This window comes from Rhodamnia argentea, chromosome 2 (assembly GCF_020921035.1).
Source record: "Rhodamnia argentea isolate NSW1041297 chromosome 2, ASM2092103v1, whole genome shotgun sequence".
Taxonomy (NCBI): domain Eukaryota; kingdom Viridiplantae; phylum Streptophyta; class Magnoliopsida; order Myrtales; family Myrtaceae; genus Rhodamnia; species Rhodamnia argentea.
In genome coordinates this window covers 24591226-24614182 of record NC_063151.1, presented here as the reverse complement: position 1 = coordinate 24614182, position 22957 = coordinate 24591226, and the positions used below count along the sequence as shown (strand labels likewise).

Here is a 22957-nt window from a genome sequence, read left to right as displayed (position 1 = left end):
TAAATTAGCTCGCTTTGCCTCCCAAGATTTGACGATTGTTCTCGTTTGCTCTGGACTTTTTGGTTTTCGCAAGCTCTCCCCGGAGTCTTGACGTTCTCCCAAGGGTTAGATTTCAGCCAATTTTCTCGAAAGGCCTACTTTTAATGATACGCACATTATTGATAGTGTGATGATGTGCCCAGTTTAATCGTAGAAAATACCAAGGCATTCAAGAAAAAAAAGGACTCTACTTCTGTGAGCAAAATATTTGTACATTAGAAGAAGTTATTCTATAATTCCTATTGCTAATAAAAATGAAAATATAATACGTCATTTATTATTAGACACATTTGCCCTCCATAACAATAGCAAATTAGTCTCTTGACGAGCACATGGTCGGAGCTCAAATTGAAAAACGATCGGCAGCCGAGGGGACGGTGCAACTGATTTCAAGACAGGCGGGAAGACCTTGTCGGGAAGCAATATGCGACAAACGCCGGAACCGGAGGGATCGTGATCCGCCCAGTTATGGTTTGTTTCATCCGTTGCAGTTGCAGCAGATTTTTTGCACTGTGTTTCCTGTTCTTTTGGCGTCATGAATTGTTATTTTGGCATGCCTTCTTTCGTACTCGCCGAGAGAGAAAAAAAAAAAAATGGGCAGAGCGGCGTTGAATCAGAGCCAGGAGTCGGGAGAAGTTCTTCAGTGCACGAATTCCTCCGACAGCAGACGATTCTAAGGGGGGTCCCTCAAAATGTTAGCTCCCTCAAGGATTTTGAAAGGCCTGTGGGTTCACAGTCTCTTCTCAATAGGCTGGTCCAACTCGATCCATACAAATTACAACGGCAACCTCTCATCGCTTGCACGTCGGGCAAAGTTAATCAGCACCGAGGCCGGTTCGTTTTCCTTTCGCCGGGATTGAGACCCTGGTCAGGCGAAGAGTAGACCGACCATGAAAGAGCCGGGTCCCAGTTCGATCGGGGTCCTTGCATAATGCGTCGTGCAGCATGGCATGGCAAAAGCATGCAGCAACTCTTGTTCAAATTAGCTCACCGTGCAGTGAATGGATCGGGCTGCGATTGCTCTAAAAGGAAGGAAATCATTAAAAGTCATCCACATTGTTTTACTGATCCGTTTAAGGAATTTACCAATTACCATGATCTCTTAAAAGTTTCCGATCCACCTTAACTTGTCAGAATCTTCTCTCCAAGGAAACTAGGGTGCCGGATACGCTAAAATAGGGATGCGTTCATATACCTCTTATTCTTAAATAGCTCATAAATGTATCTAGTATTTCAAGGAGATATATTCCTCGAACTTACGAAATGCTTAACTTGACATAGAAACATGAATAATCGCGATAAGTGTATGAACGACATTTATGAGTTTGGTTTAATTACTGATAGACAATTCTAAAACTAGCGCTCTCAAATCACGTGGATTCGGACCCCCACCACGAGAAACCAACAAGCTAAACAAGATATCCAAGCAATGGAAGTTTCGCCAACAGATTGCTCTAAAGGGAAAGAAATCATCAAAAGCCAGCGACGTTGTTTTATTGACCCGTTTAAGGAATCCACCAATTACCACCGTCGCCTTTTGAAAGTTTCCAATCGTCTTAACTTTTCAGAATCTTCTCTCCAAAGGAAATTAGGGATGTCGGATACTCTAAAATCCGATTTTAAAAAAGAAAAAAAACAAAAAACTAGAGATGCGAACATGTAACTTGGAAAATGAAAAATCTCATTAAAAAGAAATCGGTATTAGAAAAAAAAAATCTTAATTCCCAAAAATAGACTTAAAAGCGCATCATAAAATTCATGGGGGAAAAAGAAATTCTCCTTTTTTTTTTTTGTATATATTTATATACACGCACGCAAGGAAAAACACGGGCTGCGCGTATGGACACGTGGCAAATCTGACGTGTATATACAGTTTCGTATTTATATATAATAAGCACGCATTATATACATACGTAGAATTATGAAGCAAAGCGCCCACAAGTGGCGGGATTCCTGCATGCATTCGCTTCCCTCCCTTCCCCCCGCTGCTCTAGCGGCGATCCGATAGCGTCGCTCTCTCTCTTCTCTCTCTTCTCTCTCTCTCGTCACGAGAAGCCTTCGTCCTTCGTTAATGCCTTCTCTCACCTTCCCTTCCTTTTTCTCTCTCTCTCTCTGAATCCGACTCTGAGCTCGTGTTTGCCCATAAGCATGTCTCCTCTTCCATCTTCTTCTTCTTCTTCTTCTTCCATGCGGAGCTTCGCGCAGGGCTAGCTTTGTGATTTTTTTTTTATATATATATTTTTTGGGAGTTCCCGGGGCGTTGCGTCTCGAGATCCCTGAGCGTGGGGGAAGCGCGCGGGAAACGGCGGCGGGGGGGATTTTGACCGCGGGGGGGGAATGGAGAACGAGAAGAGGAAGTACCCGATAGGGCCGGAGCACTACACTCTGTACGAGGAGATCGGCCAGGGCGTCAGCGCCTCCGTCCACCGCGCCCTCTGCGTCCCCTTCGACGAGGTCGTCGCCATTAAGATCCTCGATTTCGAGCGCGACAACTGCGATTTGGTAGGTACCCCCGAATTCTCCGATTACGCCGCTGGTTTTGTGGTGTTGTTTTTTTATATATATATTGAATGTGCTCTTTTCTATTTTTCTGATACATTCGATTAAGGCAGTGTTTTTTATTTTATTTTTAGCTGGATATTAAGGTCCTTTTTTTCCCCTTCCTTTCTTTCGGTTTTGATGGAGCAATTTCTGAATTTGTGTCAGAACTGGGAAAAGGAGTACTTTGCTAAGATTTTCGCGACTGGATATGGTGATAGTATGTTGAATTTCGAAAATGTGGGGGGTTTGGTGAATCGGACTCAGGTCTCTAGGAACGTTTCGCTTTCTAGAATTGGGAAGCATTTGATTTTAGCCTGGCCTCCTTGGTCTTTACTGCTTGATTGTTTTCTTCCTTTTTCTTATGGTTGGGTAATGTCCTCGTTTATTGAGGCTCTAAAAACCTGCACGAGCTCACCTTTCATAACCAATGCTTTTCTCAAGCTTTCTTCAGTGTTTTTTAAATGCTTTACCATGCTCTCTCCGAAAGGATTGGTGTCAAATTTCCTGCTTCTAATTTGCCTGAAAATGCAATTAATGGGAAAATGGAACAGAAGGTTAAACCCTGCTTTCTTAACACATCTGTTTGAAGTAATGTCTATGCTTTTGGTGCAGTGTGCAAGAATCTTGGTGGTTTTTTCTCTCTCTTGGTTGTAAATCTTTTCCAAGTTTTATCCAGTTGGTATTGCTAATTCTTGTCCTTCTACTTAGCATCGTCGGTGGTTGTTATAAGTCATCTTAAATGTACTTTGAACAGAACAACATATCTCGAGAAGCACAGACAATGGTCTTGGTTGACCACCCAAATGTGCTCAAATCGCACTGTTCGTTTGTTAGTGATCACAATTTGTGGGTTGTCATGCCTTACATGGCTGGTGGGTCTTGTCTCCACATATTGAAGGCTGCGCATCCCGATGGATTTGAGGAGGTCGTTATTGCCACAGTCCTACGTGAAGTATTGAAGGGTTTGGAGTACCTTCATCAGCATGGCCACATACATCGAGATGTAAAAGTAAGCAATTCATTTTACGACACTTTATTAGTGCTGTGGGCATGGCACATATTGTTGTCTTCTAGTAAGTTAGCCCTGTCTTCAGTACTACAAGAGCTTTTTAATAGTTCCATCTGTTTGTAAATGTTTTGCATGAAGCCATCTATTTAGTTACGCTAGCATAGAGTTAGATGTTTTCCAACTTACAAGGCTGATCTTGTGCTGGGGCAACATGTAGAAACAACTTTGATTTCTGAGTTATATTTCATGAACCAATATTGTAATTCAGATGCAACACTTTCTTTTGCATTTTTTCTGTTTCAATCATTGACACTTCTACAGTACCAGGAAGTACATTGGAGTCACAACTTATAGTATGCCTTATACGTTATATGAAACACTTAGAGAATGGTTCCTTTTTATTTTCGTGAACAAAATGTACAGTAGATTGAAGAACTTACATTTGGTTTACTCTACTTTGGAACATAATGACAATTCCTTGGCGGGGAAGAAAGGTAGACCTTTCTAACCACTGTCTTAAAGATTTTGGGATGGGACTCGTCAGGTTCAGCAACAAGAGTGAGTTATGTCTACGGGTTCAGCTGGTGCTACAGGGTCTGTAGGAAATAAGTAAGCCTTGAGAAACAATTAGCTTGATATGATGAAAGATATAGTTTCAGAAGAATAATATACGTAATATGAAATTATAGAAGATGGGCAGGATTACATGTTCATATACTTGGACTTTGGACAATGAGATGACCAGCAAGTGGAGGGTAACCTGACTTTGTAGCAAGAGAAGAAAGCACGGCATTCTCAAGTAACCATAACAAAGTATAGTTATGACACGGAAATTAAGAAAGTTAACTGCAAGTAATTACTCATCATACTGCGTTTCTGGTTTGAAAATCCAACACTCTTAAGTCATCATAATTCTTCATAAGATGGAAAGTAGCTACTGACAATGTCTATTCAGATAAATTTTCAATCATCTCAGCTGTGTTGCAGCTGTATAACCGTTTACGTCCACCATGCATTTACATTTATTTTATACCATTTTGTAGGCTGGAAATATTCTTATTGGTGCACGTGGAGCCATAAAGCTAGGAGATTTTGGTGTTTCCGCCTGTCTTTTTGACTCTGGCGATAGGCAACGTGTGAGGAATACATTTGTGGGAACACCTTGTTGGTACATCCTTTTACCTTGTAGAAATAATTTATTCCAGAAATTTTCTTTTTCCACGAGTGACAGAATTTAAGCACATACATTGGGATTCTTAGTGCAATAACTACATTATGTAGTTTGAGAATACCCAAAATTATATAATGTCATCTGTATGGAATACAAACAAATTGATCTTTCTCTCTGATTTTTATGTAGGATGGCACCTGAAGTTATGGAACAATTACACGGCTATGATTTCAAGTAGGCTATTTTTTGGCCTCTTGGTATCTGTAATAGTCTTACACTGCTATTCTTAGATGCCAGCATTCCATTGATGTGGCTTTGACAACTTTCATGCAGAGCGGATATCTGGTCTTTTGGTATAACTGCATTGGAGCTGGCCCATGGCCATGCTCCATTCTCAAAATATCCTCCGATGAAGGTGCATATGTCTGTCTTGATGACTTTCATTCCTTTCTATGGCGTCAGATGCATTTGCCCTAAACTCTGATCAAATCTTAACTGGAGTTATCTGGCCAGGTACTGCTTATGACTTTGCAGAGTGCGCCTCCTGGCCTTGATTATGAAAGAGATAGAAAGTTTTCAAAGGTATCTTTCGCAAGGAAAAGTATGATAAAACTCCGGTCCAAAACTTTTTCACCTTATGTTTTGGCTACTCTTTTGCAGTCTTTCAAGCAAATGATTGCAAGTTGCTTAGTTAAGGATCCCTCCAAAAGGCCTTCTGCTAAGAAACTCTTGAAGCATTCTTTTTTCAAGCAAGCAAGATCCAATGATTATATAGCACGGACCCTTTTGGATGGTCTACCTGCCCTAGGTGATCGTATGGAGGCATTGAAGGTCAGCATATTATCTGTTGAAAGACAGTGTCAACTTGGTCTTCCTGTTCTTTTTCTTTGGCATTTATTACTTCGATCAGCGATCAAACAAACTTGTTACTGGAGTCTTATCCACTACAGAGAAAAGAAGAAGATATGCTAGCACAAAAGAAAATGCCAGATGGGCAGAAGGAGGAAATATCACAGGTTTGGCTACTTTAAATAGGTCAAGAGTTTATCTTCACAGTTCCTCTAGTGCATGCTGTTTGGACTAAACAGTTCATGGCTTTCTGATTTTCGTATTAGAATCCCATGATTATGGGGTGAGGGAAGGAACTTACCAGTTTCTTTCTGGAAGGAACTTACCAGTTTCTTTCTGGAAGACAAAGAAAGTAATACTCTGCTAAAAGAAAGTTGCCACCTTTTCACTCTTTCAAAGGGAACAACATGTTTTTTCTTTAAAGGAAAATGGCTGAGTTGTTTGACCGCATAGAAATAGTTGTTAGGGAAAGATTAAAGCCACCAGAAAATAAATGTGTATGCTGATTAGTTCCCCCTCCCTGCTACTAACACATTAGTGTACTTAGTATCCTGGTTGTTTCTTTTCCTGTTCTGGTAAGGAGTTTAGAGTCATTTCCGTAAATGAAGATGTCCCTACATTTTGACTAAAAATCTAGAGTATCATGGGAATCTACCCTTAGTGTTATCTTCTCCCTAATCATCACAAATCCCTGTCATTTTGGTGGGTTCACATGCCTCTCAATTTACATGGTGACCGGAGTCTAAACAAATTCTAATGGATAACATCTTCTGGAAATTAAATGCAGAATGAATATAAACGAGGAATCAGCGGTTGGAACTTTAATCTTGATGATGTGAAGGCTCAGGCATCTTTGGTATGGCAAAGGCTTATCTGTTCCCCTCTTTAATATGATGTGGCATTTAGGATTCAAAAGGCACAGACATTCTTTGTTGTATCAGATCCAGGATGTTGAGGAGTCTACATCAGATAATAACCAGGAAGGAAGTACAAATTCTTTATCAGCGCTAGAAGGAAATGATAAATTATCTCAACCACAAGATTTTCCCATGGGGCAGCTTCCAGAAATTGCTGAGACGGTATTTAAATAGGTTTTACAAGGTGAGCGTTCTTTTCCCCCTAGAAAAGGCTCATCCTGTTCTAAGTTTACTGTACTTTGCAGGAGGATTTGCAGCAGAATCAATCCGCTCCTACCTTTTTTTTACAGCCATCCTCGAGTTCTATCGCGTATATCCTCGAATGCTTCACTCAACTCTGTTTAATGCTAATATATCTGCATTTCAACTGACTGTAACATCTTTTTCTTGGCAGAGTTGTATGTGAAAGATCTGATGATGACTTAAGCATCACCAGTCCAAATCATGAATATGTTTTTGACAAGAGTTCTTCCCCTTGTCATGAGGAGAGAACCCAACTCAATGAAAAGGTCAATATCGGGATCGCTGGAAAGAGTGTGGAGAGTATTGCTTCTTGCTCACTACACAGAAGGGGAGGCTCTTTCGGTATCAACAATTTACCAGAAAAAAGTATTCCTTTTAGCAGAGTGGAAAGGTCTGGGAACTCCTAGATGATTATCTTTGGCTTAGTAGAACGTTAATTCTCATGATTATGAGATTAGCCAAAATCGCTGTTGATTGAACATCGAGTTTTCGTTATTTTCATTAGAGGTTCTTGTGAAATTTCCAGTGAGAAATTCCAATATCAACCGATAGTATCAAATGGCAATGGGGTAACTGCTTCTGTGGCGGAGGATGTGCTTTCCGAACTTCCCCCTAAAGTCAGCAGAACTTCAAGTATGTGCTTAATATTTTGGTCTCAGTCTCTTTTTACTTCATACATCAATTATTTCCCCTGGATAAGAGATGATGTATGAAGCCCTTCCTCTTCTGACTAGGTTTTGTATTGTTGTAGCAGCAAATGTTGATGATCTTGATGAAAAAGCAAAAGTCCCGGTTGTACAGCAAAAGGGGCGTTTTAAAGTTACATCTGAAAATGTTGAATCAGAAAAGGTGAACGGAAATCCTAATTTTGATGCTTCTTCATTATCAGAATAAGAAAACTTTTGATGCTTAATTTTGGGTTTTTACTCAGGTTGCTCCATCTCCCATACTTCAGAAGAGTCATAGTATGCAGGTTGGTAGTTCTCATTTGTGTTTATGGATCTATTGGTCATTCTCTTGTTCTTTTATGGTGAAGTACTCATCTATTGACGAATGTTACCAAACTGGATTGGGAATTTTATCATTGTGCTGCTGTCTATTGCTAATGCTATAAAAAATAATAGTTGTTATGGATTGAGAGCATTTCTTACGAGCTAATGCTGCAATAAACTGCTCTTAATTGGAACTAGCTAAATTTTATCTTGTTGGACTTCCAAAAGTGAAAATTTAATGAACACGTGGAACTCGTAAACTCATTTTTCCTGGTCCATGTTCATGGACAATTATGCTATGATACGTATATAGTATGGTGAAATGCTTGTGGCGGTTGCAGTTTTTCTCATTTATTCAAATGGGAAGATTGTTTGTTAGAAGACTGCATTCGAATGTCTTTGGTAGTTTGACCCAAGTTTCCCCTCATGTTGCCTGTTGCATGTGATAGCTGATATATTTTTCATTTTGCTTTTAATGATCATGTTGACTCTGTTGATAAAGTTTCTATTGTACTCCGGAATATGACAGGAGCTCTTCTTTAAGCATCCCTTCCCCATGCGGTCTAGCTATCGTGATTTTATATATTCTACTTTAATTCTTGGATAGTCTTGTTCATTCTACAGCGAAGAACTGTGATTGATTTTGTTGGAGAAAGAAATTCCTTTCCTGCTTTTCTTAATTTGAGTCAAATTTTCACTGGGCATATAGGTCTTCACCCAATATCCTGCAACGCCTGCCTCAGCTGTGCCTTCACCATCTGATCCTACATCATCAGGCCTCTCTGGCCATTCTCTTTATCAAGCATTGCACTCAATTTTGCAGGCAAATATCTCTCAGAGGGTATGGAATAGCCATGTGATGTGTTTGTTCTGTTTTAATTAAGTACGAAATTTCTCATGGGTTTTTTTTATGGCTTCAGGATTGCATATTAAGTTTAATGAAGCAAGTAACTTCCGGGGAATCCACAGGTGCAAGCATTGGGATTTGTGCATCTTGAATGATGGTCATTGATCAAAACTAATGTATTTACTTTTCATCATCACAGCCCATCGTGCTATTGATTCAGAAGGCATGCAGGCACTTACTTCGGCGACCGAGAAATCTTTGGTATGCCACATTATATCGTTGGGGCAGTTTTGGGGGAAAAAATCTTTCTTTATTTCTTCATGGCGGCTCTTAAGTGGTCAGCTATAGTAAATTTGATAAGGCAGTTATATTATGCTTCGACGAGAAAGCACCATTCTTATGGGCCTTTAGATCCTCCTTTAGGGCTCACAGTCATTTTGGCATCGACCCAGGATTAGTATTATGCTTCTCAAGGAGGAGATGTTATACCTTCTGAGGCCATCACTTCGCATTCTGTATAAGGTTTTAGGTTTGAACTTCGTATATCTGCACGTGCTTTCTCTTGGGAAATCTAATAAACTGAATGTCAAACTATCAGTGTATATAGTTAAATCTTTTTGCTTTAAGTCACAAAAGTTGTTTTTCTCCTTAAAGCATCATGATTTTCACTTAGATCTAACTGACTGAATTGAAGTTGCCAAGACGAACCATGTTGTGGCTTTTTCTTGGTGACCTATAGGAGTCTTTCTTTACTGTGAAATGTGATGATTCCGCATTTCATTTCAGCTTGAAGCAGCTAATGACAGAGAGAAGGATTTAGTTCACGAAGTCATGGAGTTGCGATGGAGGTATACGCAAAATAATTTTGAGGAATAAATTGATGGTGATTGCTAATGGCGGTATTATGTTAATCCGTGTCTTATTGTATAGGCTTGTGTGCATTCAAGATGAACTTCACAAAGTTAAAACAGAAACTGCTCAAAATCCTCAGGTACTTTCTATTAGTTAAGTGCATATAATGGCCCACGCACTGGTGGATCTGACTCTTTTGCATTTTTTCCTCAGCAATGACTCCAGTTTGCAGAAGATGATGGGATGTATGTATGTAGGGATGTAGAAGTATGACTAATTGATTCTTACGGCTGACCTGTAACATAATTTATTTCAGAAAATAGGTTTACACTGATGGGTAAATTTATTGGATTACTAACTGTAAGTGCTTTTCTTTGTAAAGAACCCTTCTCTATCTCCTCATTGACTGGCAGAACATGTAAATAAGGCTAGTGCTTTCGGCCCTCTGCCCAAGTAAGTAAGATTATGAATAAGGGGCTTTCGAGGCACTTTTTGGCTGCGTAGGATGACGGTGATTAACGTTTCTTGTACATGAGGAACACTTGCTAGGGTGTCAAAAGACTTGAGCCTCCCTTATCCTCACTTCTTGCCTCCTGTATGCCATGTTTCGTCTTGAGATGTACCGACCCATGCCAAATTTCATGAAGTGGTTTATAAACAAATTGGTTGGATTTAGTCGATGAGCCGCCTGCCTTGATCAGCATTGCTGCTCATCTTTGGTTTTGTTAACTTTGAACCCTATTGCCTCGGATACAACGCCGGGTTTATATTGTCGGACATTGTTTTCCGAATGGAACGTGCTTTGGTATTTTACCATTCATTCCAATTACCCATCACCTTTTTGCTTCCCTGCATGGAGACCATGCAATTCTCTGGTTTCTGCACCGGGAGGAAAAGAAGTTGCTTATAAACGTATGAAAACGTCTCTAGAATTGCCATCCGTCAGGCAGCACTTTGAGCGTTTCGAATTGCCCAGTTCCTAGGGATTTGAACGTAATGAGCAAAGAAGCGACCAAAAGGATCTTGAATTGCCGGCTTGCCAATCTGCATTCTGGAAGAGTCAGCTTCAAGAAACTAAAGGCAAATCCACCAAAACCGGCTGCGTTGACCTTGGACAAACTGTCGGGAACTATTACAAGATCATGAAATCCTAAATGGTCCTAGAACTTGTGAGCGATATTGCGCCATCTTGGTTGACAAAATCAGCAGGAACCAAGGCATGTTGTAAAATGAAATCCCGGCCTAATGTCTTAGGCGGCTGGTCGATAGATCGATGGGTCGACATGAGGGGCCCTGCTGATTCGAGGATTTTGATTTTTTCGAGCCATTGCTAGTAGGCCTCGAATCAAATGTCGTAATGACAAAGACGGATAAGAGGCGGACGGCCTTTTTATTCGATAAAGATATTGAGATGGAGGAAATTTATTTACGCCAACTGTTAAAGATCATTATTAATTTGGGATAAAGGGATTGGTGCTCTCGATGGGGAAACACCAGGAAAGGAAACGGAAACAATGGAATGAGGCTGAACAAAAAGGAAAACCTTAAAAAAAAAAAAAAACACGAGCATCCTCCGAAAAAGCGAAAAAGTTTTTTTCACTCCCCAAGAAGGAGAAAAGCGAAGGCTTTATCTCGGAACTTTTTGCATTAAAAAAACACCTGAATCTCCCAAATAATATTCTCTCTCTCTCTCTTCTGTGTCGCCATCTACACAAGCAGAGAGACACCCGGTAGCTCTCGCAGGCGATCCCAGAGATTCAAAATCTTGCAGAGAGAGATGTCCACGGCCCAGAAGGAGCTCGTTTACGTCGAGCACTGCAAGGGCGTCAATGGCCTCGACAAGGTCGTCCTGAGAGAAGTCCGAGGCTGTTCCGCTGAGGTATTGGATCGATTCCTTTCCCCAACCCCCAAACCCCCATCTCTCGTGTCTCGACTCCTCATTGTTTCCGCTGCCGCCGGTTTTCTGTTTCGGAGTAGTTTGGTCTTGCTCCTTTTCCGACGGGATTGTTTGGGTTTTGAGCTCCGGAGTGTGTTGGAGCTTGGAAAGGTGGTTAAATCGAGTGCAATGGCCGTTGGATTTGGAGGCTGAGATGTGGATTGAACGGGAATTTTGAGAGGTTGCCGTGCCGATTCGTGTGTTCGTCTCCATTTCTGCAGATTGCGTGTGCTCGTGTCGTAATTCTGCTTTTTCTTTTGCTTTTGATGATCCTCAGTTGTTGGGTTATGGGATTGATTCCACACGCGCTTGAGGCTATCCCTTTATTTTGTAATTCAGCTTTTATCGGCCTTGACTGTTCTCACCTTGAAGTGTACTTGTAAGATTGATATTGCTTGGAACATCGTGTGTTTGAAACAGGTGTACCTTTATGGTGGCCATGTAACATCTTGGAAGAATGAACATGGGGAAGAATTGCTTTTTCTCAGTAGCAAGGTGCCCTGCTTCATTGCATCTTTTTCTTTGGAGTGTTGAATCTTATATATTCGTTCTAAGTGTTCTCTTTAATAGTCCATGACATCATTGGAATCAACTGGTGCTTTGCTTTCAGGGCTGCTCCGTAGTTGTTTCTTTTATTTTTTGGTCTCGCCAAAGAACACACATCTCAGTTGCATCATTTAATTGGGTGGAATGACATAGAGGGGCATAGAGAGAAGTGAATAGTAGACTAGGGTTCCAATATCCGTCATGCTTTTTCTACAAATCTTCTCATGCGATCTACTTATTGAGATCTCTCATATTGCGTCCCATGCATAAAGATGTTTGTGCTTTCTTTCATGTCACTGAAAAAACCTTTTACATAATGCTCTTATTTTTAGCACTTTTTCCAACTAAAAGACTAAACTGTACTTGACCTTTTCCACCCACCAGTTCCTCACGTTTCCGATTCTTGTTTCCGTCCTACTGTGGTATTTAAGCTCTGCCCTAGTCTGTTATATATAACTAACATTCTGCCAGGAGTAACCCCTGTGCTTTAGATATGCTTTAGTTATGCCAGAATAATCGGTCTGTCATTAAGGCAATCTTCTTGCAAAAAGAGGTTGCGCTTATCTGTGACTTCATTTGAATTTAACCTTTCCTTTAATTGCCGTCCAGAAGCTGCCATGCCCGTCTATTGCTGGTTTATGAAATTTCCATTGCATACTGACTTGTATGTATGGTGGGCTTAATACTTGTATGATCATCCCACTGAACTTATGTTGAATTCTTGTTGGAGGTAGACAGGCAGGAGGAACTATTGTTTTGATTTCAATGATGTTCCCCAAAATTATATTCTCCTCTTCCTTCTTCGCCTTATTTGCATCTCTAAATTGTACGCACTTGTTGCTGTTTCTTTAGGGGGAATTACACAAAATCCTCCTGAACTTTCAGGATATTGTGCGCTCACCCCTGAAATTTTTACCGCCATAAAATCCCCCTCAACTTCCATTTTGTTACAGCTGTCAACCCTCCGTTTATTTTTCTCTTTGCACATGCCTAAGATGTGATTTTTCAAGGGAAAAATATTAAGTCTTCTTAATTTTCTTAGTCAAATCACTCTTTTGCCTCCAAATGCATGACAAATCCAAATTAATACAAAAGCTACAAAATATGAATGAAATGTAATGACCATTAAAACATGTTAGCACATAACAACAACAACAACAACAACAACAATAATAATAGCAGCAGCAGCAGCAGCAGCAGTATTATGAGGAATAAGAACAATGTGTTATTATTATAATAATATAGTCCAACTTCATATCAAAAAGTTTTTGAATTTATCTCGAACATTTAATACTATCATTGAAACGTGTCAATTTGGTACTTTATTTTCCATATATCCTTCATTAATTAGCCGTTTGAAAAGACATCGCTGTTGGCATTGCATAGTTTTGTACCCTTGTAAGTTTCGGCATGATAAACATAGATTATGGAAACGTGAAAAATCATGAAGGAAAGACTAACTAAAGAACTGCATAAGTACTGGAGAATGATAAAAAGAATCAAATCAATTCATCTCTCAATCAGAGAGAAGTAATTTACACTATGAAGATGAATGGGACCATTGTGATGACTAAGGCGAGAATCGCCAACTTTACTGGGGTTGGTGGTGGTTTCTCAAACAAGATACATAATGTTAAAATAAAAAAAGCAGTAATTATTGTTGTTTTTATTAACTTTTGTGCTAATGTTTTTGTAAAGATCATTACTTTTTTTTTTCGTTATTATGTATATTATTTGTAATTTTTAAATAGTTGGAAGTGAAAGAGTTATTTGACTAGAAAATAAAGAAGAATTACAATTTTACCCTTGAAAAACACATGCTAGGCACGTACAAACAGACAAAAAAAGATGGAAGGTTGACAGCTGTAACAAAATGAGAGTTTGTTTTTCTTTTTCTGGTTTTTTGTTTTTTTTTTTGGGGGGTGGTTTGTGTAGCGTTCAAAAGTTCATGGGTGGATGTACAATATCCTGAAAGTTCGGGAGGGTTTTGTATAATTTTCCATTTTTTTTCCCACTTCTTTTTTACCTAACTCGGAAAAAATATGCATGCATCTCATAGTTATTCACCACTTGTGTCTAACTCCTCAATTATCTTTTAAGATAGAAAGCAGGAATTAGCAAAATGTACCTCTTCAAATATCTACGTTTTGTAGTTTGAATAGACCATTTACAGTAGCCTTGGCTGTGTGTCCTGTGTACAGGCTAATTTTAATCCCCCAAAGGCAATCCGTGGAGGTATTCCAATCTGTTTTCCTCAAGTATGTACTCTTCCTCTTTGAATAACTTATTCTTGACTCCTCCAAGCTGCATAATCTCTAAGAGATGGTGCTAAATATTCAGTTCTCAAATCTTGGCCCTCTCGAATCACACGGATTTGCAAGGAATAGGTTTTGGAGCATTGATAATGATCCCCCACCTTTTCCTATAAATAGCTCCAACAAGGCGTTCATTGATCTTATTCTAAAGCACTCAGAAGAAGATGTCAAGGTCTGGCCCCACAGGTGCGTAATCAAAATTTCTTGAAGCATGTGCATTGGAAAAAGAAATGCAATTAAGGAGTTCAGCACTTGTTATCTTGACTCATGACTCCATCATTGCTATGTAAAAGTTGAATGAATAGGTTGTGGTAAACGAACTTTGGTATACAGTTACCCTTGAGAAATATGTTGATTGCTTAGATAAATGCTGTTCTCTGATGGATTTATGCATTGATTTATCTCTATATTGTTTGAAGGTATGAATATCGTCTGAGGATAACTCTGGGCCCTGGAGGAGATCTGATGTTAACTTCTCGCATCCGAAATATGAACACTGATGGAAAGCCATTCTCGTTCACATTTGCATACCACACCTATTTTGCTGTTACTGATATCAGGTTTTGCAACGAGTACATTTTATGTTTACTCTAGTTTGAACCTGTTAAAATGCGGAATTTTATGAAAAGGTTCCATGACATTGACAGTGCTTTGTACGAAAAAGAGCCATTGTGGTCGTTGTTGTAAAGTTTCTATAATCGTGTTTGTTCTTGGAGTATGTGATTTCTGAGTTCCCTATTTGTCCTTCCAAGGATTTAAATTTGAAGATTTAGACAAAAATAATCAACTTTAATTAATATTCTTTCTGTGGGTTAATGGTTGTCAGCATTTGCAGAGATCATGATTTCTCTAGTCATTTTAGAGAGTTAATGTCATGAAGTGGTTATATTTTTCGGGACAATAGCTTCATTTGTTGTCGGGAGTTATGAACTATATTCCAAACCTGTGCATGAAGTAAGCTCTTTGATCTTTGCCTTTGCTAAAAAAATTGACTGACCTTGTCAACAGAGTATTTAACTACAGCTGTACTGGTTGGATATAGGTAGGTCCGGAGACTCCTGGCTGCTTTATTATCCATCATTCTTAGGCTGTTTACATTGTGAACCCTTATCCTAGTCATTTATCCTTATTGGCCAAACCGTTTGGTCATCCAATAAGATCTGACATAATTGGAGAGTTTATAATAATGTTGCCTGTATTACTTCTCGCTATTTTCATATTTCACACTGTTTTGGTTACTTTGTTCCAGGATGGTTCTTTGTGTAATTTGAGTAATGCTTGTCCCTACTTCTATTCTGTTGTATACATCTTAATGAACTAATCTCTGTGGATTAGTGAAGTGCGTGTTGAGGGACTAGAGACGCTGGACTATCTGGATAACCTGAAGAACAGGGAGCGATTCACGGAACAAGGGGATGCAATAACATTTGAATCAGAAGTAAGTGTTTGTTCTCGTATATATGTCGTTGAATTTGGAGGTGCCATTCCTTGTTCTATACATAATACATGCATTCTCTTGCTTCCTTATTCAGTATTTACTGTTATAGATTGACAGGATTTATCTCAGCACACCGACAAAGATTGCTATTTTGGATCACGAACGAAAGAGAACATTTGTCTTGCGGAAAGATGGACTTCCAGATGCCGGTAAGTCTAACCACTTCCCTGCATCTAAATGTGTGAGGTCTGGAATACTAGGTTGCTTTATATGATCCAGAATTGGGTATCTACTTCTGGGCATTCCTGCAGACATTTTACAGCATAGAAGCCTGTGCAAATCAGTTTCTCTTGCTAATCCTAGACTATGAGTACAGCTTAGTTTACAAACTACTTCATTTCTACTTAAATAACAGTTCTTGCTGTTTTTTAGTTGCCTATGGGGTTGTTTAAATGCATTGAAATTTGGTTCATGAATGGTTTTGGTGGCCATAAGCCAAGCAAATTGATTGGTGATTTACACTGATTGCAGTCTATGTACAAGGGGGATCAACATCATCTGATTTGAGAAGCAATTAGGGAAATTATATGCAGAGCACGAGTAGCTTCTGCCAAATTTATTAAAATCTATACTTGGATCTATATAAGGCATTAAATTACAGAATTTTTATTTTCTGGGGTTGAAGAAGGTTTCCTGCCTTGATGCTGTAATGGTTAAATGTTTTTTTCTGGAAAATCTGTATGGCCAGGAACGCTTTTCAAACTTCACCTCATCCCTTTCAATTGGCATGTCTCAGCCATATAATTTACCCAGAATAGAAAAGACGCAAAAAAAAACATAGCCGCTGCCTGCAGTCAAAATGCAACTTCCCATATTACCGCAATAAGTGAATGAACTTCTATTATTGCTCTTTGCTCACCAGTAAATGTGTATACAATTTGTGAGTGTAATTAATGCAAACCTCTTCCGAATAAGCCTAGTTGTTATATTTGTAAATCCTGGAAAGTTTCAGGAGGTTTGCCTTTAGTATATTCCTGTTGAGACTTCACATTGACATTTTCCATTTTCTTGGTTGGTGAGCTTTAATGTGACCTCATTCTTCTAGAAGCTCACTATAGAATTCATGTATAGCATTCTGTGAAGGAAATTTGTCACACTCAAGGTGTTTCCATGGCTTTAAGGGAATCAGAATTCAATGTGCTTGAGACTATGTCTGACTCGGTCACAAATCTTTTCTAATGAATGATGCCTATTGTAGAAAATTTAACCCAATGTCCAACTAGTTTTTCTGCAATAAGGCCAATTGACAGGAGCAAATGAAGGATAGTAGCTGTTTAACAATTGCAAAGAATAGTAGCTGTTTAACTATAGCAAAATTTTTTTGAAAAGAAAAAAAAACTATAGCAAATTTTTTAACCCAAAAAAAAAAAAACTATCGCAAATTTGTAGAAAATTTAACCCAATGTCAAACTTGTTTTTCTGCAATAAGGCCAATTGATAGGAGCAGATGAAGGATAGTAGCTGTTTAACGATTGCATAGAATAGTAGCGGTTTAACTATCGCAAATTTTCTGACCAAAAAAAAAAAAAAACTGTCGCAAATTTGTAGGCTGTAAATGTTTGTAAATTAACTGCTCAAGTTTATGGCATTTGACTTCTACTTTATGTCGCATAAGATGCATTTCAAACCAGCATGTGCATAGTAGCTGTTTAACTATCGCAAATAATAGTAGCTGTTTAACTATCGCAAATTTTCTGACCAAAAAAAAAAAATTTGATCGCAAATTTGTAGGCTGCAAATGTTTGTAAATTAACTGTTCAAGTTTTATGGTGTTTGGCTTTATACTTCATAATGTCTGAGATGCATTTCAAACCAGTATTTACATGCCTAATTTTCTTTCCAGTGGTATGGAACCCCTGGGATAAGAAAGCAAAAGCCATGCCTGATTTTGGGGATGATGAGTATAAGCATATGTTGTGTGTTGAGGCTGCTTGTATTGAGAAGCCCATCACATTGAAACCTGGTGAGGAGTGGAAAGGAAGACAGGAACTTTCCGCTGTACCGTCCAGTTATTGTAGCGGCCAACTTGACCCAAAAAGAGCATTGCAATCTGGTTAAAAGGCTGATCACTGTGTCATGTCTCTTGTACAGGTATCTCTTGTATAAGACCAATAGAAATCAAATGCACTGTGTTTTTACTTGAATTTTTTTGGTGAACTAATCCCCATGTAAAAACAATAAGAAAGGGTTCTTGTAGCTTCTATGTTCCGGCAAATGTGGTGGCATTTGGTCGTGTAGAAATTATTTGTGGCATGTGAGTTTTTTTTTTTTTTTTGGGTCAAATGTGGCATGTGAGCTCACTATAAGATTTAACTGCGAACATGTGCACGTGCAGAATCACTTTTTGATATCATGCATTTTCTAGTTTGACAACTTTTGATGGATTGTTGCAGGCACTCTCTACATTCTGAATTGGTGCTTTTGGCGAATTAATGCCAGTGTTTTTCTGAGGGCAAGTCATCGTTCAAACTGTTCATATCCTATTGAAGCACCCTTTTCTTTGATTCCTAAAGGATAGAAGACGCAGCATTACTGGGCTTGGTTTAATTATGTAAATTTCTAGGCCAGAAAAACAATATGAGAAAGTCCTGGCTGCTACTTTTTTGCTTCCTATTTTCCTTTTTCCTTCCTGAAGCTGATTGTAATCTTCCTTTCACAAATCTTGTCTCTGTCCACAAGGAACTCCTTTCTGTTCCTTGGCACTCTGCAAGCACAGTTTTATTGTTCCTTCGCCTGATAATGATATATTACAGCCGCTTTCATGAACAACTATTTCGTGTGTTGGTGTTGCTATAGTATTTGTGGCTTGACAAAGCACTTTGAAACTGTCCTTAAATCTTCAACTGAGACATGGATGGTCATCTTACAATTCTGAGCGGACATGCCCGTGCTTCCAGTTCAGTAACAATGGCATCTTGAGATGATCATGCTCAGGTGAATTCTCCCTTTTCTGATAGAAAAAACGGGCGAGAGGGGATGTCGGGTGTAGCTGCCTTGCTTTGGAGGTTCTCCTGGTAGATAGCCTTGAGATTGTAGATAATGTTGTTATCATTTGATGTTGAATCTACGGGTGGTGTTTGTATCTTTGAGATAGCCAAGTGTTCTCATTGCCTTGGCCGCTCCTTTGTGGCTTTCGTGCAACACGAAGGTTGAGCATTGGGAAAACCGGCAAAACTCGAATTTACTGATTCGATGCGGTTGCCTTCTTTGCTAGTAAAACATATCGTATTGGCAATTCATGCCGAGCAAGAGGGGTGAGCGGTTCCAGATTCCTTACGGGTTACACCTGGAATCCGGAATCCATCCGTCGGAATAGGTTTTTCATTTTTTGGAACCTGGAACCCGCCCGTCATACATTGGAATCTAGAACCTACCCCGTCACAGATTATAGGGTCGGTTCCAGGGTACCCGAGAACGTATCAATTTCTTTTATTTTTTCATTTTTAGTTAAGCAAAATGAGAGTGAACGCGACAACATCTAAGAGAAAGTAGAGGTGAGTGATTTTAAGCTCTGTACATGTTACATTTAGAACATGAAACCAATTCATTGGAACACGTTTATCATTTTTTGGAACTCGAAACCTAAAAAATTGTTTGGCTCCAAATTATATACTTATCATCGGATGCCATAGAACATTGTATGATCGTGCAAAAATATATACTAAGAAAAATATAAAAATTTATTTCAAAATCTAGAGTCCAGGTTCCAGGATCTAGGTGGTGGAATCTGGAACCTACCCGTTGGAACAGATTCCTCAATTTTTGGAACTTGGAACCTACCCCGCATATCTTGGAACTTGAAACCCGAGCGGATTCTACGGGTTTCGATTCCAGGTTCTCGGTTCTATCCAGAAACCATGCTCACCCCTAGCGAGCGGCATCCTTCTCTGCCTAGTTTGGCATTTCAGTATTCATAGTTGTTTTCTTATGTCTCGGAAGAGGATAAAAATCTTAAGGGACCGGAGAAGCTTGGAATTATCTAGTTTCGAAGAGAAAATAGTGTTAACAGGTGGGTTACTCAATTGAGAGAGTTCAAACTCTCCACATCTGCTGTTTTTTCAGGTTGGCCCAATGCTTCTGACTGAATCGCTTGGGGAGTATAAATTTGAACACCTTTCTGGTTAGTTAATCGATGACTCATGAAGAATCACGCTGGTCGGCTTTGTTTGTACTCGAGCTGGTCTGAGCATGACAAAGAAGACTATCTTCGCCCGGACATCCGCGGACCAACATCATGTCGTCATTGCTCTTCAATGGGATGCTCCTGCTCGGATGAGGTTTACCGCAGCCTGATAGGTAGTAAGGAAGGAATAGGATCTCTTCAAGCTACTAAATGAGGATCGTCAATGGGTATCGTCCCGGCTACATTTCAAGAGATATCCCCATCGGTCGGCTCCTTTAGATCAGTAGAGGGCCCGGCCGTGGCAGCCACCAGCCGGTCCACGACGACACGTGTCGCCAAATTAGACTTCCGGCCGCTTTGGGTATTTTTGTGAGGCCTGTTAAGATGGAAGAAGGAAACTTTCCTTTTTTTTTATTTTTTTTTCTGGTCCGAAGAGTTTCTCACGTTTGAATTGATGGAAGTCATTTTCCTGATGATTTCACCAAAAACTTGTCTGTTTTTTTTAAGTCGCCGAAAAGAGGAAAAATATTTTCCGACGAGCGAACGCTTTTGGCAAAAAATCGTCGAATTCTTCTTCAGTACCAAATCGAGCGTACTCACTCACGTGCCACGTCCGCCACGCGCTGTCTTCTCACGTGCGACACAACTCCCATCCGAATCGGAGCTCCTTTCGCCTTCGGTTCATTTCCGCACGTGAGCACGAGCGCGTGAGGGAACTCGCCGTCGTCCCAAGGAATTAGAAGTTTCCGAAACTCCAAAATAAATAAAAAATAAATCGGCCCCACTATTTTCTCTGTACACACTCAAGCCTGAAGAGAGAGAGAGAGAGAGAGATCGAAGGGGTTTCGAACTAAGTGCGAGCCCAGCGCGGAGCAATGATTGGAAGGTCGAAGCTCGCGAATTCGCGGAGAAACGCGTACGCAAGCGGAGCGAATGCACCTTGACGAAGGAAGGAGGGGAAGCTCTCGATGCCGGGAAAGAGCGAGGGACTCTCTGCCTCCGTGGATTCCCTCTCCGTCGCGCGAGCTCCGGACAGGTCAGAGTCCCAATTCTTTCACCTCCTGTGTCTGGCGCTGGAGGAGCCCAAATTCTCGCCCCGAGTCGCTGCGATCTCCGGCCCTTGTTTTTCAGCTGTGGAGTTTTAAGCTGTGACGCGGTGGCTCGGTCGAGCTTTGCTCGAGCTTTCCCGCAGCTAGTTGTCTTCTCGATTCTTGCCGAGGAGAGCGTGGCGATCATCTTGGCCTGCTGAGTTTGGAGGTACTGAGCTTTTGCAAGAATTTGCGTTGGGCGTTAGCTGATTGAGTTTTGCCAAATTGAGGGAAAAGCTGCTTGGTTAGTGAGCGTCATTGGCGATGAGATGTCGATTTTAGGTGGAGTTCGAATTTGATGGAACTTCAATTTAAAGGGAGACTGTGTATGCCAGGATCAAATTCTTGCTTAGAGATGCATAGTAGTTTTTGAAATCTTCGTTGTAGTTGGCAGATGGTTTACTCTCTGGTGCTTGCAAAATGTGATTTTGCGCATGCTGAATCAAAACCCTAGCTTAGTTTGGGTTTTTGTGTATGCTGGGGGGAGTAAAATTTGATTACTTGAACACTTGTGATGCCTGGTTTTCTTTACTGAAAATGCAACCACCAAGTCGGCCCTTGCGTATAAACCTAACTGAGTTGAAAGCGCAGATAGTCAAGAGAATCGGGGTGGAGAGTTCAGAGCAGTATTTTCGCTATTTGAACAGATTGTTGAGTTTGAAGTTGAGCAAGGCTGAGTTTGATAAGCTTTGCTGGAAGCTTCTTGGGAAAGACAATGTTAGACTCCATAATCAGCTCATACATGCAGTTTTAAAAAATGCTCATGGAAAAGTCCCTCCACCATTGCTAAATAATGATAGAGATCTCTTGGGTACCAACAATGGGGCCATACCCCTGCAGAATGGGAATTTTATTCCTTTTCCAACGCAAAGGTCGCCAAAGGGTATCTCTGAGGGCCTGTACGGGATAGTAAATTTCACCACTCATCTTCCAACGACTGAGAATTGTAGAGTCAGTTTGGAAGATCAGAATCCTAATTGTCTGGCTTTACTGAAGCCGGTGCAGCATCATCAAGAAGCAGAGAGAGACATTGGACTGCCAATTACGAATATATCAAGGAGTGGTTTAGTCTGTGCAAGAACCAAGGACCAGAGTAAGCTAACAGTTTCTAATTTTGCAAAAGAAGTATGCGACAGACATCAAGTCCAAGCTCCTCTGGGAATCTCACTCTGCCCTGCTAGGGCAGGTGGTGCCCAGAGAGCCTTAGCCCTCACGAGCAATATTAGATGTTCAAGCTTTCATGATGAAGGTGGACTGCTAGATACCAAGACATTGAGAGATCGCATGCAGCAGGTTGCTTCAGCTGAGGGGCTTGAAGGGGTGTCAATGGACTGCGCAAGTCTACTTAATAATGGATTAGATGCTTACTTAAAGGGGCTTATCAGGTCTTGCATTGAGGTGATGAAAACGAGATGTGGGGGTCGGTTGAGAAAAGGCAGTCTCCACACGAACAGCTTTTCGAAAGACAAAGTTGTCTTGCCGAGTAATCAATTTTGGCTACAAAATGGTAGTAGGCCTTTAGAACTTAGGGAGGAAGTGAAACCCCCTTTTGTTATATCAATGTTGGACTTCAAGGTTTCTATGGAGCTAAAGCCTCAGCATCCTGAGGAAGACTGGCCGTTGCTGCTAGAGAAAATATGCGCACGTGCATTAGAGGGCGAAAGTATCGGAGTTTAACTGAAACATTAACCCTTTTTGTCTTTTCAAAAGTGGCAGAAAGACTCCAGCATATTTGACAACCAGCTCAAATAATAACCATGCAGTGAATTATTTTTCGCAGTTTCTTGCCCTCAGGATAAATCTCTGCTTTGACTTCTGAAAGAGAATACGGGTTTGGGATTGAGTGATTTCCTTGAATTTATATTTTTACTGTGAGCCAACCAACTGTTTGGAAGAAGAGGAAGAAATAGTTGTATTTATCTCTGGTTGCCCTCTTGTATCTTTAGAATGGATTTGCAGGTTTGATTTGTAACTCACAGCTTAGTGGAAGT

The 22957-nt window shown here is 40.2% G+C and overlaps 3 protein-coding genes across 5 annotated transcripts; all 3 read left to right on the top strand.

The window, feature by feature from the left end:
- Positions 1–1990: 1990 nt before the first annotated feature.
- On the top strand, positions 1991–10246 carry LOC115752713 (serine/threonine-protein kinase OSR1). Of its 3 annotated transcripts, XM_048274567.1 has the most exons (22): positions 1991–2340; positions 2374–2541; positions 3335–3589; positions 4633–4757; positions 4950–4994; positions 5094–5175; positions 5274–5342; positions 5421–5591; positions 5711–5776; positions 6397–6465; positions 6551–6688; positions 6772–6836; positions 6918–7160; positions 7296–7402; positions 7521–7618; positions 7701–7742; positions 8471–8602; positions 8682–8730; positions 8808–8869; positions 9395–9456; positions 9539–9599; positions 9674–10246. In XM_048274567.1, exons 2-22 carry the CDS (start codon positions 2377–2379, stop codon positions 9677–9679), a joined length of 2112 nt encoding a protein of 703 aa, XP_048130524.1. In that variant the 5' UTR covers positions 1991–2340; positions 2374–2376; the 3' UTR covers positions 9680–10246. The 3 variants fall into 3 exon arrangements, with proteins under 3 accessions (XP_048130524.1, XP_030546879.2, XP_030546880.2); XM_030691019.2 differs by having other exon boundaries at positions 1991–2541; positions 6921–7160; positions 9674–10244; XM_030691020.2 differs by having other exon boundaries at positions 1991–2541; positions 7524–7618; positions 9674–10244.
- Positions 10247–11139: 893 nt separating this feature from the next.
- On the top strand, positions 11140–18524 carry LOC115752722 (putative glucose-6-phosphate 1-epimerase). The gene is made up of 9 exons (XM_030691042.2): positions 11140–11339; positions 11817–11891; positions 14144–14200; positions 14283–14443; positions 14677–14817; positions 15593–15695; positions 15805–15904; positions 17599–17846; positions 18149–18524. Exons 1-8 carry the CDS (start codon positions 11238–11240, stop codon positions 17811–17813), a joined length of 954 nt encoding a protein of 317 aa, XP_030546902.2. The 5' UTR covers positions 11140–11237; the 3' UTR covers positions 17814–17846; positions 18149–18524.
- Positions 18525–21503: 2979 nt separating this feature from the next.
- On the top strand, positions 21504–22643 carry LOC115752708. Its single transcript, XM_030691009.2, has one exon. The coding sequence runs from the start codon at positions 21504–21506 to the stop codon at positions 22641–22643; it is 1140 nt and encodes a 379-aa protein (XP_030546869.2).
- The last annotated feature ends 314 nt before the right edge of the window (positions 22644–22957 follow it).

Coding starts and splice junctions, on each gene's coding strand:
- LOC115752708 (XM_030691009.2), top strand. CDS start 21,504: ATGCAACCACCAAGTCGGCCCTTGCGTATAAACCTAACTGAGTTGAAA.
- LOC115752722 (XM_030691042.2), top strand. CDS start 11,238: ATGTCCACGGCCCAGAAGGAGCTCGTTTACGTCGAGCACTGCAAGGGC. Junction 11,340..11,816: donor TCCGAGGCTGTTCCGCTGAG/GTATTGGATCGA, acceptor TGTTTGAAACAG/GTGTACCTTTATGGTGGCCA. Junction 15,696..15,804: donor CAATAACATTTGAATCAGAA/GTAAGTGTTTGT, acceptor TTACTGTTATAG/ATTGACAGGATTTATCTCAG.
- LOC115752713 (XM_048274567.1), top strand. CDS start 2,377: ATGGAGAACGAGAAGAGGAAGTACCCGATAGGGCCGGAGCACTACACT. Junction 5,777..6,396: donor AGAAGGAGGAAATATCACAG/GTTTGGCTACTT, acceptor AATTAAATGCAG/AATGAATATAAACGAGGAAT. Junction 6,689..6,771: donor TTCCAGAAATTGCTGAGACG/GTATTTAAATAG, acceptor TGTACTTTGCAG/GAGGATTTGCAGCAGAATCA.